General features: G+C 49.3%; 1 protein-coding gene across 1 annotated transcript in view; it reads left to right on the top strand.

Annotated features, from left to right (window-relative positions):
- GPSM1 (G protein signaling modulator 1) overlaps window positions 1-19258 on the top strand; it is a 159108-nt gene that overhangs the window by 80213 nt on the left and 59637 nt on the right. Inside the window, exon 9 of the mRNA XM_048512384.1 lies at window positions 5329-5440. Within this exon, the coding sequence (XP_048368341.1) occupies window positions 5329-5440 (112 nt within the window). The remainder of the gene's footprint in view (window positions 1-5328; window positions 5441-19258) is intronic.

Raw genomic sequence — 19258 nt, forward strand, 5'->3', positions numbered from 1 at the left:
AGAGTAACGGTTGCCTATCTTAAGCCCATGGACATGGGTCCTACTCCAGATGGGTGAGTGAAGGCGAAAGCATTACTATTCAAGCCTCTTTAGCCAACCCTGCCAAGCATACCCGGTATTATAGCCTCGCCCTCGTTGATTCTGGCTGCTCCGCACTGTTTAAATATGACGCGGGTAGCTGAACTTAAAGCTTAGACGAATTCCCCTAGTGAAGCCCATTCCGTTTACTCAAATGGATGGCAGCCCACTTGAATGAAGGCCCGGCCCGATTACGCGTAACCTGCTTTGCTCCGTTAGCTGACCGTTGGGAAAAAAAATTAGTTCGTTCTTGCTCCAGTGGCCAAACCTCCGTTGTCTTGGGCATGCCATGATTCTGTTATTACATGGGCAAATATTATTTGGAAAGGAAGCTGAATTCTAAATTCACTGACCCCCTGCGGAAACGCGAAGTGGGGAAAACCAGCCTCAAATGACATTGGACAGCTGGCTTCACCGCTACGTCGGGAGCTTTTAATCCCACCGATATCCACAAGCTTATAAAGATCTGGCCAGGGTGTTTCAGGAGCAAGAATGCGATCCAGTTGCCCCTCATAGGGATACCGATTGCAAAATCATTTTGCAGCCGGGCTCAACTGCCCCAGGGTAGAATCTATCATAGAGCCCCACAGAAGAAAAGGAGCTCCGTGCTTTCTTGGATAGAATCTGGCTAAGCGGATTCATGTCTGACCCGAGCCACCAAACACCATGCAGCCTTGGTCTGTTTGTAAAGAAAAAAGATGGCTCCTTGAGACTTTGTACTGATTACCGTGGATTAAATGCTGTTCCATGTCCAATAAATATCCTTTGCCCTTAATCAAAGACCTCTTAGATGCACTGGGCAGGGCGGATTTTACTAAGTTGGATTTAAGAGAGGCCTATTACAGGGTCAGAATTACTTGGAAGGCTATGAACATTTAACAGCGTTTAATACTAAATTTGGACGATATGAATACTTAATAATGCATTCGGTTTTGGCTGGAGCACCGGGCTTTATGGCTGTCAATGAGGACTTTGCAAGATTTATTGTATAAAGGGGTGGTGTGCCAGATGATGTCTTGATTTATTCACAAACTATGGAAGCATGAAGCTGGTTGAGAGGTGTTACACGTTTAGACAACAGCTCTCTCTTGGCGAATGTCAAAGTACTTCATTTTCATCAGTCCTCCATAGACTGGTAGGCTTCTCCGGATCTCACCGGCAAAATGGATCCTACAGTAAAGCCAGCGGTACTTCAATGGCGGCCCTATACAGAAAAGGTACATCAATCCTTCCTTTGGAACACTTAATTTCTATAGTTGGAATTTTTATACCCCAATTTGCTAAAGCTGGCCCTTCCGCTCACAAGTGTCTCTTCACGCACCAAAGAGCAAAAGGATTCACAGGCTGCTAAGCCGGGGCTCCTCCCTTGGTCTCAGGAATGTCAATGTCGGCATTCCAGCATCTGAAAATCAGCTTTCACTACGAGACCATTCTGAGCCGCGTGACTGCTTTTCATAGTTCCGTGGATTATCGGACAAGGAAACCGGCAATATCTTACAGCGAAATAAAGATGGTAAACTTGTGCGGTGTGCTTACTATCAAAGTTTTTTCTGGCCTGAGAATAAGCTGGACGTAGGGATAAAGAGACTGCTGCTATCAGGGATGAGCTGTACCTAAATTCCACTGGCCGAAGGGGCCAAACACCTTCAAGTTTGGTGGATCGCAAAATTTGGCAGCCCTCTACCCCTCAAAATGTCAAAGCGAAAAACGCTTCGTTGAGCTGATTTTCTCCTTCTCCTTCACGTCCATTTTCCTGGAAAAACGGCCGGCAGCTGATCGCTGTCTAAGCCTTCCGGGAGGCGGTTCTTAGTTGCCGAGATATCAGCGCACCGTGCTCTCCCCTCCCAGCTGGGTATGGCTGTCACTAGGTCACAGACCTCGGCTCCTCCTCCCCTTTGCCCATTCAGTATCGTCTCCCCTTCCCTGCTTGCGGGAACTTGAGGGGCTGGGGCTCCTTGAACTTCAGCGGAGGAAGGAGACTCCCAGATCGCGGCGGAGGATGGCGTTTGGAAGCGGGGATGTTGGTGCATGCCTTCCACCCCTCGCAAAGCAGGTTCTCGAAGCCTGCCCGCGATGCCAGGTAAAACGGACATTTTGGCTTCCTCAAAAGCGCTACATCTGGCCATTAAGCCAGTTCTGGTGGCGCCATCGCGTAAAAGACATTGAGACTATATCAAAGGGATGTTCAGTCTGCGCTGAGGCCAAAGTCCATTCCAGGAAAACCCCGCGGCCTTTACAAAACCTCTCCCTGTTGCCTCCCGTCCTGGGAGGTTATTTCAATGGATTTTTATTGCGGTTGCGGGCCAGGAAACTTACTGTTTTATAGGTAGTGGTGGACCTGTTCTCCAAACAAGCACATTTTATCCCCTGCACCACCATTCCCTCTGCCCACTAAATTGGTAGCGATTGTTTTATTCAACATATCTATCGCCACCTCCGCCCTCAAGGTGGTGTCGACCCTTGAGACTGGTCGTCTCAAATTTTGGAAGGCTTTCCCTGGGCTTGTTGGGAACCACCCGGTTGCATACCGCGTTCAAAGTGGCGATTGAATCAGAGACGAACGGAACTCTAGAAGCGGTATTGCGTTGTTTTACTAACTACCATCAAGACAATTGGTGCGAGTTAATCCCATTTGCAGATGCAGCTTACAACAATGCCATTCATAGTAGCACACAGAAAACCCCTTTGGGGAGGTATTGATACCCAGTTCTTTCCCACCACTGCCCCAACTGCCGCCGAGGAAGCTGCATCTCAGAGTTCAAACAATGGATTGCATCTGGCTGGAGGGTGGAAAGACAGTCAGACTGCTTACCGCAACAAACCAAGGACTCACAAAGTTTCAAGTTCAAACATCGTTCTGACTTCCCTTTACGTGTGAGGCTTGGGTTTTATTTATCTACTAGATCTTAGAGGGCGTTCACAAATATTCAAAACTGGGCAAGAAATTAGGTAGATCCGTTTAGAATTACAAAAGTGATCAATGATGTTACTGCTCGTTTAGAGCTGCCTAATTCCTTAAGTAATATCCATCCGTCTTTCATTCAGTTTACTCAAGGGCTCCGGCTTCCGATGCCTGGCATGACCCTCTGGAGAAGACCCCGCCGACCATAATTGATGGCACAAGCACTATGAAATTGGCTATTCTGGACTCGCTTTAATACATGTCGGCAGAAAATACTTAGTTTCCTGGGTGGGATATTCCTCCGGCCGCCAATCAATGGAGTCTATTGAATATCAATGCCCTCCTTATTTCTGCCTTTCATCGTGCTTTTCCACTGAAACGGAAGGGACACTCTTAGGAGAGGCAGAGTGTAAAGATCTCAGTGGTGCTGAATCTCTTCACAGCCGTTTGGCCTTGACTGAGTTCCCTGGCACGGGCGACGGGCCAGAATCCGCAGCAACCACACTGTTAGAGGGCTTATCTCATAACGTGAGATGAGAATTCCGTTCCCATGAGAATGGGACTGGAGACACCGGGAGGGGGATGGGACAAGGGGGTTATATTCTGTAGTTTAAGCGGGAGGCCCCATTCCAGTCATGCCGTGTGTATGAGCTTTCTAAGATGTCTGAATAAATGGTCTTTCAACCAAAAGCCTTTTATTTCTGCCTCGTTGGAATTCCTTACAGTTGCTTTATGAGCTTTATGAGCTTCATGAGCTAGCCAGAAACGTCTTGGAATTTGTACCGAACTCATCTTGCCTGCAATAAAGAAATAATTGTTCATCACAACTGTTTCAATTGTCTGGTTCAAGGTGGTACTGACAGTAAGGGTCTGGTACTCCAGTCAGTAATAAGACTCAAAGTAGATTCAAGAGCTTTATTCAGGACCATGTCAACCCAACAGCCAGAAACTGGGGGTTTGGCTCTTTGGCCCCAGTATATACCTAAAGGTTACAGTTTGGTTCAACCCATAATCCCCCCACCCTTGCATTCCCATAATATCAGCATGTGAAAGGACAGTGAGAAAGAGACATTGTTTTGGGACAGGGAGGTAACTCCCTTTGAAAGACAGATAAGGAGAAACATTCAAGCGCTGTTGAACTAGATACATGCGAACAAAGGAAAGAGGCCTCATGGCCTTGGGCAGTGGAAATAAGAATATAAGAACTAGCCTGCTGGATCAGACCAGAGTCCATCTAGTCCAGTACTCTGCTACTCGCAGTGGCTCACCTTTGGGAGCTCACAGGCAGGATGGGAAAGCAATGGCCTTCTGCTGCTGCTGCTGCTCCTGAGCACCTGGTCTGCTAAGGCATTTGCAATCTGAGATCAAGGAGGATCAAGATTGGTAGCCATAGATCGACTTCTCCTCCATAAATATGTCCAAGCCCCTTTTAAAGCTATCCAGGTTAGTGGCCATCACCACCTCCTGTGGCAGCATATTCCAAACACCAATCACACGTGTGAAGAAGTGTTTCCTTTTATTAGTCCTAATTCTTCTCCCCAGCATTTTCAATGAATGCCCCCTGGTTCTAGTATTGTGAGAAAGAGAGAAAAATTTCTCTGTCAACATTTTCTACCCCATGCATAATTTTGTAGACTTCAATCATATCCCCCCTCAGCCGCCTCCTCTCCAAACTAAAGAGTCCCAAACGCTGCAGCCTCTCCTCATAAGGAAGGTGCTCCAGTCCCTCAATCATCCTCGTTGCCCTTCTCTGCACTTTTTCTATCTCTTCGATATCCTTTTTGAGATGTGGCGACCAGAACTGAACACAGTACTCCAAGTGCGGTCGCACCACTGCTTTACATAAGGGCATGACAATCCTTGCAGTTTTATTATCAACTCCTTTCCTTATCCCCAGATGGGTTGGCCATCTGCAGCAGAGCTGTTTACATGCAATTTGCCAGGCCAAGGATGGCACAGGCCTGACAAGGTGGGAGCCTTGGTTGTTTAAAATCTGGACCTGTATGTTTGGTCAGTTTGACCCAAGAAACTGCAAGCTACAATTGGGAGTTTCCTTTCTGTAGTCACCTGGAGAATGCTGCAGCTCTCTAATAAGAAAGTTGCTCAAAGGAAGAGAACCTTTTCTTTCTGTTGAATTGCCTGTTTCAGAAACATTCCAGGCCTTTCTGCTTAGAAGTCTGTGAATTAGGTGGCTGCTGCAGGTTACTGTTTTAGGAATTGCCATTTGCTTATTTATTTGCTGTTCATTTTAATGGCTATTGTGAATTTCCATGTATTTGTATAACATTTTGTTTCTGTAGCTGCATTAAAATGGGGTATAAATGTGATGAATGCATGTTGCTTTGCAGATTGGCGACTATAGTGGGGAGAGAACTGCTGGAACAAACATTGCCCACTTGAAGTCTCTCTTGGGAGATGAACAGGACACACCTACTTGTGGTACTGGCTATGAAGCACAAGGTAACATTTATTCTGTTTCAATCTCTGTTCTTCCTCCATCTGCAACCCAAATGAGGGGGACCTTACAGATTCCTTGTGTTTGTCCAGATTATTGGCCCCTGGCTGCATGTGAGGTTACTGCCTCTCTTTCCTTTCGTCCTAAAGTTAAATTGCTGGTGTCCTGGTTAGGTCCATGAAATTTGGGCAAATGTTGAAACTACAGACAAGACTAAGGTGATGCTGGTAAGGAAGTCTGGTGCCCTGGAGGAGATGGATTCTGGATGGTACAAAATTATCTTAAGTAAATGGCATTAAGAATCTTGGGCCAGTTACAAGGTGTTTGCAGCGTGATGGAGGCAAATGTAGATTTGGTAGGTGTAATCCTCCATGTTAAAAAATCTGACCTCTTCCTCAGAAGAGTCATCATCCCCAGATGATGCCCCCTTCCTCCTCCTGGGAGAAAAGTTCTCCCTCTTCTCTGCCTTGGAAGTCTTTCTCTGAGAAGAGGGACCTGGTGGTTGGTGCGTCCGTGCTTGGTGGCCACCCTCAGAGTCTGGTGGGTCTCTCCTTCCCTAAGGCATGCAAGGTAAGCTGGGTCTGTGGCTGCCATGGGAGAATATCCGGCCAAAGGGGGTTGGGGGGAGAGACAAGGTGGGCCCACATCCAGCCTGGGGTTGCAGCTGCCTAGTAAAGCGGAGACCTGCTCTTGCAAGGTTGCCTTAATTAAGCCTCAGTAGCATTTTTGGGCCTTTTTCCTTTACCAGACATTTGAGCTCCTTGGGGAGTTTGGAGTAGAATTGGTCTAGCACCAGTAACTGGAATAATGCTTTAAAGTTGCTTGATTTGGCTTCTTCCACCCATCTCCTCCCCATCTCACTCATTTTCACCACATATTCTGAATAAGTTTTGCATTGCTGAGGGGATAAGACCCGAAATTGTTTTTGAAAGTGGTCAGCCCCCGGTTTGAACCTTTTAAGCACAGTGGCTTTGAATTTTTTAAAAGTTACTCCCCTCTCTGCCCTTGGCATGCTATGATAGATGGCAGCTAGTTCCCCAGTTAGAATGCTACAGAGGTAGGACATGTACTGGGCCTCTGCAATTCCCCACTGCATATCTGCCTTTTCAAAATTTGCAAGATATATGGAGGGGTCCTCCCCCTTCCTGTATGACACAAAATCTTTGAGGGTAACGTTTATTTTCCTGCTGTTTTCTGCCTACAGGCACAACATCTCGAGATCATGTTTCCACTGCTCCTCCTGCATCTTCTTCTTCCTTTCCAGCAGCCTTTCCTCCCTCTCGAGCTCTCTCCTGCGGGCTTCTCTGTATTCCCTTTGTTGCTCCTCTTTACGTTGCTCCTCCTGCATTCTCAGCCTCTGGAGGTCTGTCTCCTTCTCTGCCTGCAGCTGCAACTTTTCCAGTTCTAGCTCTCAGAGTGGGACCTCGCCCTTTGGGTTGGGGCTCCCTTGGGTGGTGAGAGCTGAAGCTGTCCCAATTTTTAGCAGGAGAGCCTTCATCTCATCTACAGACTTGTGCTCACATTGTATCTCCAACCTCTGGCATTCCTCCTGCAGCTCCTGCTTTGTCATTTTTAGTATTCTCAGGGGCTCTCCTAGATTCATCCTAGCTAACCTGTTCTGACCCTACTCCAGTTGACCCCCCAAAAAAACAACTTCCGTTGCTCTCTCTGTGCATGCGTATGCTCAATTCCAAAATACAAGTTCTCTGTTTGTTGTTATCCCACCGCTGCCACCAAATTATGGCGGAATGGACTTGCTTTGCCTGGCAGGCCCTATTCCGCTCCCCAAGCCTCTCCCAGGGATTTCCAGCTTCTCCTGGGAAGGGCTTGCTTTCTCTCTGGGTAAACTGCTGCCACTACCTGATCATTTGAGGACTGCCTGCTAGGGAAGGTCAGGGTTCCCCAACTTCCTTTCCAACCGTGAGGAACTGATTTGGCATCATGGCATAGCTGGAGGGCCACCTTCCTAGCCTGTGGCGGAATATATAGTTTACCTCCCTTCCACCAAACCCCCTCCCTGAGTTCCAAACCCTCGCTATCGCAGTCTTCATCCGGGGGATCGGCTGCTTCCCGGCCTCCCTCAATGCCTCGTCCAGGCCCACAGGGACAGAGGGAGGGGCTGCTAGAGTGTGGGTCTGGCTCCAGGTAGACACTACTGAGAATGAACTGAGAATGGGAGAAAAGGGAACAGCGAGGGGCCGGTGCCTCAGCCTCCGGGTGGGGAAGGCGCGACAATGCATCCCGCTAAAACATTAGTTTTGCCTGGGAAGAAATGCAACGTAAACTGAAAACGGGAGAAAAACTCAGCCCACCAGAGCTGCTTGGCCAATAGTTTGCCAGGCGCGTTCAAGCCTGCCAGGTTTTTATGGTCAGTCCAGACCTCAAATGGAAACTGAGGCCCCTCCATCCAATGGCGCCAGGTGCTCAGCGCTCGCTTGATCACCCCAGTCTCTTTATCTCCCACCGTCCAATTCAGCTCAGCCCTCCAAAACTTTCAAGATAAGTAAGCGTAAGGGAGCAACCGCCCGTCCTCCCCCTGCTGCAACAAAACTGCATCACCTTATCTGAGGCGTCTATGTGAACCATGAAGGGCTCCGTCGTGAAGGCGCGCTTCAGTGCCTCGAATGCGGCCTCGCACTCCAGGGACCAGTCCAACGGTGCCTTGGGCTTTGAGGCCCCCGCCCCCTTGTCCTTAGTCTTAAGCAAGTTGGTGAGGGGGAGGGCTAGCTACACAAAGTCCGTAATGAAGTCCCAGTAAAAGTTGGCAAACCCCAGGAGCGACTGCAGTTGTGTGCGGGTCCGGGGGCTTTCCACTGCAAGACATCTTGCACCTTCGCTGGGTCCATTTCCAGCCCCTCCCTGGAGATCCGGTATCCCAGGAAATCCAGTTTAGGTTTGTGAAACTCACACTTGGAGAGCTTCATGAATAACTCATTGTTCAGCAACCACTGCAACACAGCTCGGACCAAAGTCACATGTTCCTCTAGAGAGTCCAAGTAAATTAAAACATAATCTAGGTCAGGGGTAGGGAACCTGCGGCTCTCCAGATGTTCAGGAACTACAATTCCCATCAGCCTCTGTCAGCTTGGCCAGTTGGCCATGCTGGTAGGGGCTGATGGGAATTGTAGTTCCTGAACATCTGGAGAGCCGCAGGTTCCCTACCCCTGATCTAGGTAAACCACCACCCCCTTAAACAGGAAATCTTGCAACACCTCATTAATTAAAGACATGAACAACCCGTGGGGCCTGGCTAACCCGAATGGCATTACGCAATACTCAAACTGTCCCATCCTCATGTTGAAGGCCGTACGGTGCTCCATCCCTTCCGCAATCCGTACCCGGTAGGCCTCGTGCAAGTCCAGTTTTCGTGAATATTCGCCCCTGCCCAAACAGGCCAACAAATCCTTGATAAAGGGCAACGGGTACTTGTTGCAGGCCAAGACCACGTTCAGGCCCCAGTAATTGGTACAAAGTCTCATAGTCCCGTCCTTCTTCACAAACAGTACCGGAGCCACAAACTCACTGGTGCAATGCCAGATAAAGCCTCTACGGAGGTTTTTATCGAGGATCTCCTGCAGGACCTCTGACTCCGTGGGACTCATCGGGTAGAGGTGGCTCTTGGGCAGTTGGGCCCCCGGTCGCAACTCAATTTTACAGTCCGAGCTCTGATGCGGGGGTAGCCGATCGCACTCACCCTCCTCGAAAACCCTAGACAAATCCTGGTACTCTGGGGGTATAAGCTCCACTGCTTCCACTGCTCCGGCCAATTCCCGGGGGGGCTGGGTTCCTCTGGCAGTGCTCCAGCCAGGTGGGCTTTGCAGGGGGGCTCATGGAACCATATGGACCCCGCCCCCCAGTCAATCAGTGGGTCATGGTCCCGCAGCCACTGTAACCCCAACACCATTGTATACTTGGCGATGGGCACAACTACAAAAGAGTGTCTCTCCCAATGTTCCCTGCACTGGATTAGCACTGGCTCCATCTTATGAGTTGTGGGGGGCCCCCAGCGCCTTCCCATCCATCTGCTCAAACTCTATGGGGTGGCGCAGGGGTATCTGCTTCAGGCCCATTTGGGTGACTAGGGAGGGGTGCATCAGACAACGGATTCACCCCGAGTCCACAAGCACTTGCCAGTGAACCTTGACCCTGTGGCTCCGGTTCCGTAGGGTGAGGGGGGCTAGAATGGGTCAGTGTGAACTACTCACCGGCTGGGTGGTGCCCTGCGTGGGGACCTCGCCATGGGAGCCGATCAAACCAGGTCACCTCCGTTTCCCGCCAGCCCTCCACTGGAATCAGTCGCCCGACTCCTCCGAGCTGGGATCATCCAGGCGCAACCCAGCCCCCTTCTCCACCTTGCTCTTACTGACTGGCCTCCTCCCACCTGGCATTCCCCCCGCTCCTTGGGGCCCCACCCAATCCCTTTCCTTTCATGGGGCAGGCTGCAGCGATGTGACCCTCTCCCACACAAGATAGGCACAGCCCCAGCCACCGACACCTTGCGTACTAGGACTCTTCGGACCCTGAGTCACCCTTAGTTCTGACTCAGGGTTTTGCTGGGGTGCCGCTCCACCTAGCCGGAGTGGAAGGGGAGCATTTTCTGGGGCTGGTCCGGCTTCGGTAGCTCTGGGCCTTGGTCAGACGGACCTCTGTTTCACCCACTCTCTGTACCATCCCACCAGCATTTGGGGTTCCCACTCATCGTACAATCTGTGCGATCTTAGGATCCAGGGTCTCCTTGTAGAAGTGTATCAGCACTAACTCAGGCCAGTCATGTATCTTCCCCGCCAGCTGCCGAAACTCCGAAGTGAAGTCCGCCACCAAGCGCGTGCCCTGGCGGAGGTTCTGCAGCTTCTGCTTCGCCCTTTCCTCCTGAAAGGAATCTTCAAACTGTCGTCAAAGCTCCGTCATGAAGCGGGGAAATGCCAGGAGTTCAGGAGAGACCCGACCTCGTGGATCTGCTTGATCTTGTTGCTGTATGACTCGCCATAGCGTTGCATGTGTGCCTCCACCTGTACTAGGAAATAGGGGAGGTTCTCGACCTTGCTGTCGAATCGGGCCTTCAGGTCCTTCCGCCGCAGCAGCTTTCTCCTCGGTTAGGTAGGTTGTTGGGGGGTTCCCGAGAGTGGTGGCGGCTGCGTGGGTGTTGAGCCTGCCTCCTGCCCTTAGTTCTCCAGGTCCGGTGCACTCCTCTGCTGCGCCCACAGACGGTCCACTTCCCGGAGAAGTTCTCATTCCTCCTCTGCCTGAGCCACATCCCTCGCCTGCAGCAGCTCCATGTCCCAAGAGAGCCTCTCGACGAGCCATTGTAGCTCTTCTCGATCCTCATGCCAGGACTCCTCTGTGTGCCGTGGCGCCCTCTCATAGCTTTCCCAGGCCATCTCATCCTTCAAGTCGCACAGGAATCAGTCCGACTCTCTCCGACTCCTGCCGCTGGTGCCACACTTGGCCACATGCGTGAGTGGGAGCAAGCAACAAGTAGGGTGAACTCTGTGTGTCTCCTGGCCACTGCGAGTCCTCAGGCCGCACGCGGGTGGTTGCCTCGCCGCTGGCCTCTGTGGCCACCACAGCTCCTTCTTTCGGCTTTGACTCAGCCTACACGGGGACGTCCCCGTTCTTCCGGTCATTGGAAGTCTCCTCACCTGAGGTCCCATCCATGGTGGGTATAGGACTCATGGCAAGGGCAGTGAGAAATCGTCTAAGTGTAAGACCTTAGTCCCAGAATAAAGCTATCCATAGATTTATACTAAAGACTTTATTGGTGATCAAGGCATAATGAGAGATAGACAATTTCTGAAAAAATACAGTAAAAAAAACAACTTAAATCTCTGCTGCCCTGGACCTGCCCCTTGCCAGGCCCAAGGTGTTGCAGCTGCAACAAGGTAACAAAGGAAACAATACAGCGATTCCATTACAAAACATTAACAGAAAAGGCAGGAACCATTACACCTAGGAGGGCCGTGGCCCTTCCTGGTTATCAGTCTAATGCTAAGGAAGGGAGGGGGGAGTACCCAAGCTGGCGCCTAGCCCAGGCCGATAGCCCTCTGTATGGAGGGTGGGTCCCCCTCCCCCAGACACTTGTCAGGCTCCATCCTGACTGTAGGTATGCTGGATAAACAATTTCGCCAGCTTCTATGCTGTCGGGATCTCCCCACAAGATACAAGTGAGTTTGCTTGGAAAAGAGGTCCACCCCCCCCCCAGATGACAGTCTTCCCTTTTCTGGAGGGGTGATCTGTGATAAAGTTCATTGAGATCACCATCCATGGGGCTGCGGGAGTGGGTAAGGGTGTCAGGACTCTCCTGCATTGACAATGAAACAGACAAACTTAAAAAGTTCAAAGCTTTATTGCAAATGACAGGAAAGAAATGAAAGCCTGTTCTGAGGCCCAGAACAGTGTTCCCCCCCCACACACAATGTGAAACAAAACACAGAAACTTTTTCTGAAGCAGTTCTCCAGACTAGAGAGGTTGACTGATAAGACAGCTGTAACAAACTAGATCAGCAAAAGCAGCGCAGAGCCAAAAGGTACAGTCCCCATGGCAGCCCAACCCCCATTACCACCATCCTGACATCCCGCCTCTCTTAGGGCTGTCCCCCTGGCTTGCTTGGACATGCTTGGTGAAATGCCTTAATTAATTTGGGGACTTTCACATTTTCAGCGTAAACCCACTTGTCATGGCCAGGTTCAAATCCTTTCCAAGAATTCAGGTACTGCAAGCGTTTGCGATGCAAGTGAGAGTCCAGAATCTTCTGGACCTCACAATGTTGTTCACCATCAACCATCAGAGGAGGAGGCGGAGCAGATGTAGTATGCTCCGCATCTGGAAGCAGGACCTTTTTAAGGAGGCTGCAATGAAACACAGGATGAATTTTACACAATGCTTTTGGCAACTCAAGTTGGACAGTAACATCATTGATTACACGCACAACCTTGAATGGGCCAATATATTTATGACCAAGCTTGGTATATTTATGAATGTCTCCTAAATTCTTGGTGGATAGGTAGACTGAGTCCCCTACACTCAGGGTGAATCGTTTACGATGCTTGTCAGCTTGCTTTTTTGGTGAATCCTTGGCCTTTTGTAAAGCCCTTAAAATCGGGTTCCACCCATCCACAATTTGCTGAATCCACTTTTGTAATTCTGGGGGTTCAACTGGTTGCTGTCCAAGAAAGGGGAGGAATTTGGCTGATCGTCCAGTGACGATTTCAAAAGGAGTTTTACTAGTACTGCTGTGAACTGCATTATCGTAAGCATATTCAGCATAGGGAAGCAATTCCACCCAGTTATCCTGGTGGTAGTTGCTATAACATCTGAGATATTGTTCTAAAGTCTGATTGGAGCATTCTGACTGGCTGTCAGATTGGGCGTGGTAAACTGACGAAAGACCTTGTTCCACTCCCAGAAGCTTTAGAACTTTGAAATGAATTGTGGACCCCAATCCGAGATTATTTTATCTGGGGCTGAATGCAAATGGTAGATATGCTGAATAAACAATTTTGCCAACTTTGGGGCAGAGGGGATGGAGGAGCATGGAATAAAATGTTCCTGTTTGGAAAACAAGTCCACCACCATCCATATGACTGTTTTGGCCTGGCTCTCCAGAAGATCAATGATAAAATCTATTTATATCACTTTCCAGGGGCCATCAGGAGCTGGTATAGGCTGCAACAGCCCCCAAGGTTTGCCTGAAATAATCTTAGCCATTGCCCAGACCGAGCAACCTTTCACATAAGCTTCAATATCTTTCTATTGTCAAAGGCTTTCATGGACGGATTCAACTGGTTGTGGTGGGTTTTCCGGGCTGTGTGGCCATGGTCTGGTGGATCTTGTTCCTAATGTTTCGCCTGCATCTGTGGCTGGCATCTTCAGAGGTGTATCACAGAGAGAAGTCTGTTACACAGAGACTTGTTACAGAGTTCCCTCTGTGATACACCTCTGAAGTTGCCAACCACAGATGCAGGTGAAACGTTACGAACAAGATCCACCAGACCACGGCCACACAGCCAGGAAAACCCACCACAACCAGTTCAATATCTTTCCTCATGGAACACCACCAAAACTGCCTCCGTATAAGGTGCAGTGTTTTCACAAAGCCAAAGTGCCCAGCAGATTTAGAATTGTGCCCCCCTGGATGACTTGTCCACGCAGGGTAGGTGGCATGGACAAGCAATCACCCTGCCTCCACATCCCATCCTAGAGTGTCAGGGAGGCACCGCCCTCCTTGTCAGGGATGGGGTGCTTACCCGCATCCAAAAAATACAGAAAGGAGCTGACTGGGTGGGATAACTGGCTTGGACAGAGGCTGAACCCAAGGCAGTGATTCTTCCTGAGGGCGTGACTGGGCGCGAGTCACGGCCAACCCTAACTGGGCTGACGTGAGGACAGTCCTAGAGTCCTGGAGCTCCACCTTCCCTCCCATCTCATCCAGGAGGCGGGAGAGAGCATCAGCCAAGGGGTTGGACTTGCCCAGGAAAAAATGCACAGTGAAGTTGAAATGGAAAAAGAAATCAGCCCAGCTGAGCTATTTAGCAGACAAGCAGCCAGGAGTGCCAAGGGCAGCCAAATTTTTATGATCAGTCCAGACCTCAAAGGGATGTTCTGCTCTTTCCAACCAATGCCTCCAAGTAGCCAGAGCTTGTTTGATGGCACCGGTCTCTTTGTCATCCACAGTCCAATTCAGTTTAGCTCCAGAAAAGTTTTTCGACAAATAGGCAGATGGGAGCAACTGACCATCCTGATTTTGTTGGAGCAGGGCTGCGCCAATAACTTTGTCAGAAGCATCTACATGCACCACAAATGGAAGGGACGGATCAGCATGGTGTAAAATTGGTTCAGTAGTAAACAGTTTTCAAGGAGTCAAAGGCCTGTTGATAAGCATCTCACCAGGGTAAGGACGCTCCAGGGTGAGCCACCGCAGGACCCTTCCCCTTGGTCCATAACAAATCAGTGAGGGGGAGAGCCAGTTTAGCAAAGTCTGTGATAAAGTCATGGTAAAAGTTGGCAAACCCCAACAAGGACTGTAGCTGCTTCTTAGTAGTAGGAGCCGGCCATTTCTGCACATCTGCATCCTCGGCTGGATCCATCTCTAGCCCCGTAGCCGACACTCTATATCTCAAAAAATCTGACTTAGTCTGGTGGAAGGCACATTTTGATAACTTTACAAACAATGAATTGTCCAACAGTCTTTGGAGCACTTCTCACACAAGCGAACATGAGATTGTTCATCCTCGTAGTAGATGAGTACATCATCTAAGTACACCACTACCCCTTTGAACAGTAAATCTTGTAAAACATCATTAATTAAGCTCATGAAAACACCGGGAGCCCCACTTAACCCAAAGGGCATGACTTGATATGCAAACTGATCATAGTGGGTGTTAAAAGCTGTAAGATGTTCAAAACCTTCTGTAATCCGAACTCCCTGAGGTCCAGTTTAGTGAAAATGTGCCCCTTCCCTAAGCTGGCCAACAAATCCTTGATTAAAGGAAAGGGGTATTTGTTGGAATTTGATACAGCATTCAATGCCCTATAGTCAGTGCAGAGGTGCAGGGAACCATCTTTCTTTTCAACAAACAGGACCGGAGCTGCAAAGCTACTGGTAGTTTTTATAATAAAGTCTCTTGCCAAATTCCAGAAATTCATGTAGTGCAGCGTCCTCATTGGGGCTCATAGGGTACAACCTGCCCTTAGGCAACTTTGCTCCAGGAATTAATTCAATTTTACAGTCCGTGATATGATGTGGAGGTAGCGCATCACATTCCCTTTCTTCAAAAACAGTCACCAAGTCCTGATAAGGACTTGAAATGTTGGGGCAGTCCATTTCCTGAAGACCATTAGCTTGCCCTGGCATTGGGGTCTCGGGGGAAAGTTTATGAACATGTTCCCTGCAAGGAGGATCAGTGAAACGAACAATGCATTCAGCCCATAGAATTGTTGGATTATGATCCACTAACCATGGCATACCCAACACCACAGGATATTTGGAGGTGTTGGTCACGATAAAACTGCGACGTTCCCAATGTTGGGCACACTGTACCAGGACTTTAGCCATTTTAAAGCGAGAGGGTGTTCCCATAGGGTGTCCTATGACTACAGTCCATCTTGGTGAACTGGATGGGGTGCTGTAGAAGAATTAAATCCAGTCCTTCAACTACACTAGGATGTACAAAACAGTGGGTGCAAACAGTCCACTAGGGCTTGTACCAACATCCTGGTATTCTTTGGCTGATTGGTAACAGTTAAAGTACAATGGGTTTATCCCCATCCCCTTTGGCTGATGCTATCGTTCCTGACCGAGCAGTTGACAGGCAGCCCCCTTCTCCCTCTGAATCCACGAAGAAGGGGTCGACCTCCATGGCGAGTTTGGCGCTCCCAGTCTTCAGTTTGCTTGATTTGACCCTGGGGTGCTTGGCAGATGGCAGGGCCGCCGACTTAGACGTCAGCTTGGCTGGACAGTTAGCTGCTAGATGCCCACTGTTGCCACAATACAAACACAGCCCCAACCTTCTCCTACGGGCTTAGGTTGATTCGTCAGTTGGGGTTCCTGTACAAGCCGGCAATGTGCAGGCACCAGAAGCCCCTGCAGTTGAGCGTCGGGGCAGCACAGGCTTCGTTTTGAATTATTTCACCATGGTCATTCGATCATCGGTATCTCTAACCAACAGGATCCACTCTTCAAGATTTGCAGAGCTCTGTGTTCAATGCCTCGGTGAACACATAGACCGACATCTGGTCAGATCAGTCCAAGATTCTACTGGCCACTGCATGGAACTGGTCTGCCATGGCACATCTTCATCCGCTCCCGTTTAGCTTGTTCGCCCATAAATGGGTTTTCAAAACAGCTGCGAAGGGCTCTCAGAAATCTGGGCAAGGTGTGTAATTCATCCACTTGCCGATTGAAAAGCTCAACATACCAATGAGCTGCCAGTCCTTCCAGGAGGGCCCTAACATCATGAACTTGTTCTCTCTCGCTGCTGTCCGTAATCTTGCATATGGACATCTATCTGCACCAGGAAATATAGTGGTTGTTGCGGTGATCCATCAAAGCATTCCAACATCCACCTTCTCGCTGGGGTCGGCACAGGCATGGTACGATCCTGGTTTTTGGAACCACCTCCTGTGGTGCACCTTGCGTTCCCATTCCCCCAGCGGCCCCAGTGCCCATGGGCTTCCCTGGCTCCCGCCAGACGGGTTGTTGATGCGCTGGGTTAGTTGTCTTTCGGCCAACAGGGCTCTTGTTTGGAGATGTTCCATTTCTCTCTGCATCTTGTCGAGCTGTTGTTTGTATTTCCGACGCTCCTCTTCCCAGGCCTCAGCCGCTGCTGCGTTCCCTTCAGAATCTTGGTCTCCACTGTTACCTCCGGTTGCCTCGGTTGCTGCGGTTTTGGAATCCTTATCCCCAGTTGCCGTACACACCTCTGGGTAGGCCACTGCTGCACCTGCCGGTGTTCACGCTGGGCCCAATCCTCGCCCAGACGAACCCGTGAGAACCCAATGAGACTGCAAATGTTCTCCCAGCCTTTCAGGATCCCATGGACGTGGAGGTCCAATGGATGCCCCAATTTGTAATCTACAGGTTTTTTTATAATCCACAGGTTGGTTTCCCAGATAGGAGTACCAGTCGGCCAGGACTTCCTTGTCCCCCACAGCCCATTGTACTGGCTTGTAATCCTCCAGCTGGCACCTGAGCCTGGTATTCTCCCGGGGCCAAAAGGAGATGAATGGGCAGATGGCCCCATGCCAAACCCAAAAGTACTACGGCAGGGTGCGGTCTGCTCTATCAGAGGAGCTGTTGAAGCTGTATTTGACTTCAAAGCTTCGTCCTCCCCCATATCCAACAGCACAGACAGCCTTTGTTCCATTACTGAGTTAGGAACCACTGGCAAGGGTCTCCCTGTTAGTCCTTGGATAAAGGCTAAAATCACCGATAAAACATGCGCAACTTCAGCCGGCGATGGGAGCATGAAGTTGGACACTGAAAGAGAACAGGCTTAATGTCAGGACTCCCCTGCATTGACAACGAAACAGACAAAACTAAAAAGTTCAAAGCTTTATTGCAATTGACAGGAAAGAATCAAAAGCCTGTTCTGTGGCCCAGGCTCTCAGAACAGAGGTATTATAGAACAGTGTTCCCCCCTCCCTGTATGAAACAAAACATAGAAACTTTCTCTGAAGCGGTTCTCCAGACTACCAAGGTTACAGTTGGCTGATAAGACAGCTGTGAACAGACCAGATCATCAAAAGCAGCGCAGAGCCAAAAGTTACAATCTCTATGGCAGCCCAACCCCCATGATCACCATCCTGACAAAGGGCTGGAGCAGGCCTGTCTGCCTGTCTGGGACATGCTTCGCCATGGCCCAAGTGGGGCATCCCTTTACGTAAGGCTCCATGTCCTTTCAGAGGAAGTGCCACCAGAATTGCTGGTGGGCCAGGTGTGAGGTTTTGACAAAACCAAAGTGGCCCACCGATTTCACATCATGGCAACCTGCGAGGATCTTGCCCCACAGGGCTTGGGGACGTAGAGCTTGTCCCCCTTCCACCAACCCCTTGCTCTTTGAGAGGCCCCACCCTTTTTTCCTAAGCAGAAAGCAACCTGCAGAGAGCTTTCAGTTTTTCCTTCAGGGGAAGGGGGAGGGCCTTTTTGATGGCACCCGTCTCTTTATCACCCATGGTCCATTTTAACTCGGATCCACTAATTTTTTTCGAAAGGAAAGCGAATTCTGAATAAATTGTACCATAACATCCCGGCTGCTGGTCTCTCCAACTTCCCCCCACACAATTTTAAATGGTAAATTCTGCTTTTAATTAAAAACAATTAATTAAACCTTTATTGCAGGAAAGGTTTGTTGCTCTTGGGATTGTTGTTGCTCTTCATTCATTGCTCTTGGGATTGTTGTTGTGGTCCTGAGTGATATTCCTTAGGAATGCCAATTTTTTTTTCCGCTAAAAGTGTTATTCTGAAAATCATGACAGATTAATGAATGTGCCTCTGTGCTGGGGTGGAAAAGCTTTCATGGCTTTGGAGAAGGGAGGTTTGCCAGGATCCTTTTCTAAGTATCCTATAAATGTTTAAATTAGGGTGCAGGATGAGGGTGCTGGATGCCCCCCGGGGGGTGTAGTTCCACATTTTCAATTGGCTTTGGATGGGAGCTTGCAAGGAGAGAAAATAGGGAACATAGAGTGAATTGAATTGACTGAGCTAATGAGGTTGAATGTTTTTCAGTGAAGAGGTAGCTGGACTGGGATTTTGAAGGAGAGATCAGCTTTTGGAAAATCACACACTCTTTTCCTGCTTTCCCATCTGTGCAATTAGAATATTATCTCCCTTGCAAGATTGTTGTGGATACAAAACATTGTGAGTTCTTTGGAAATTAGAAGTACTGTATGGGTCAAAGTACTTGCAAGGGAGTGAACTTAACAGACTGGGTAACTTTGAGTGAGGCTCTTGGCAGAAGAATTCAGCATTTGTGGAGGATGTGCAGGGGGAAGATCTTCTCATTATTTGACCAACTGTTGGTTTTGGGGGTAGAAATGGGAATAGGAAAACATGTCCTCATCTTGTTGTTGTAATGAACTGGTAAAGTCCAGGCAAAAGTAACCGTTCTCAGTTCTTCATTGTACTAGCAGTCATAGTAAAATACAGGCGATGTGAGTTCTGTGAACCTCAGAACTTTGATAATAGTTTTAGCACAGTAGCAAACCCCCTTCCCGCCAAATGGAATTCAATAGTACATAGTTTCACACAGTCAAGCCGAGATAACATGAAAGCAAAACAGCCCCAGTCCAGGCAGAGAGCCAGGACTGACAGGCGGGAAAAAGTCAA

This window comes from Sphaerodactylus townsendi, linkage group LG12, assembly GCF_021028975.2.
Source record: "Sphaerodactylus townsendi isolate TG3544 linkage group LG12, MPM_Stown_v2.3, whole genome shotgun sequence".
NCBI lineage: Eukaryota > Metazoa > Chordata > Lepidosauria > Squamata > Sphaerodactylidae > Sphaerodactylus > Sphaerodactylus townsendi.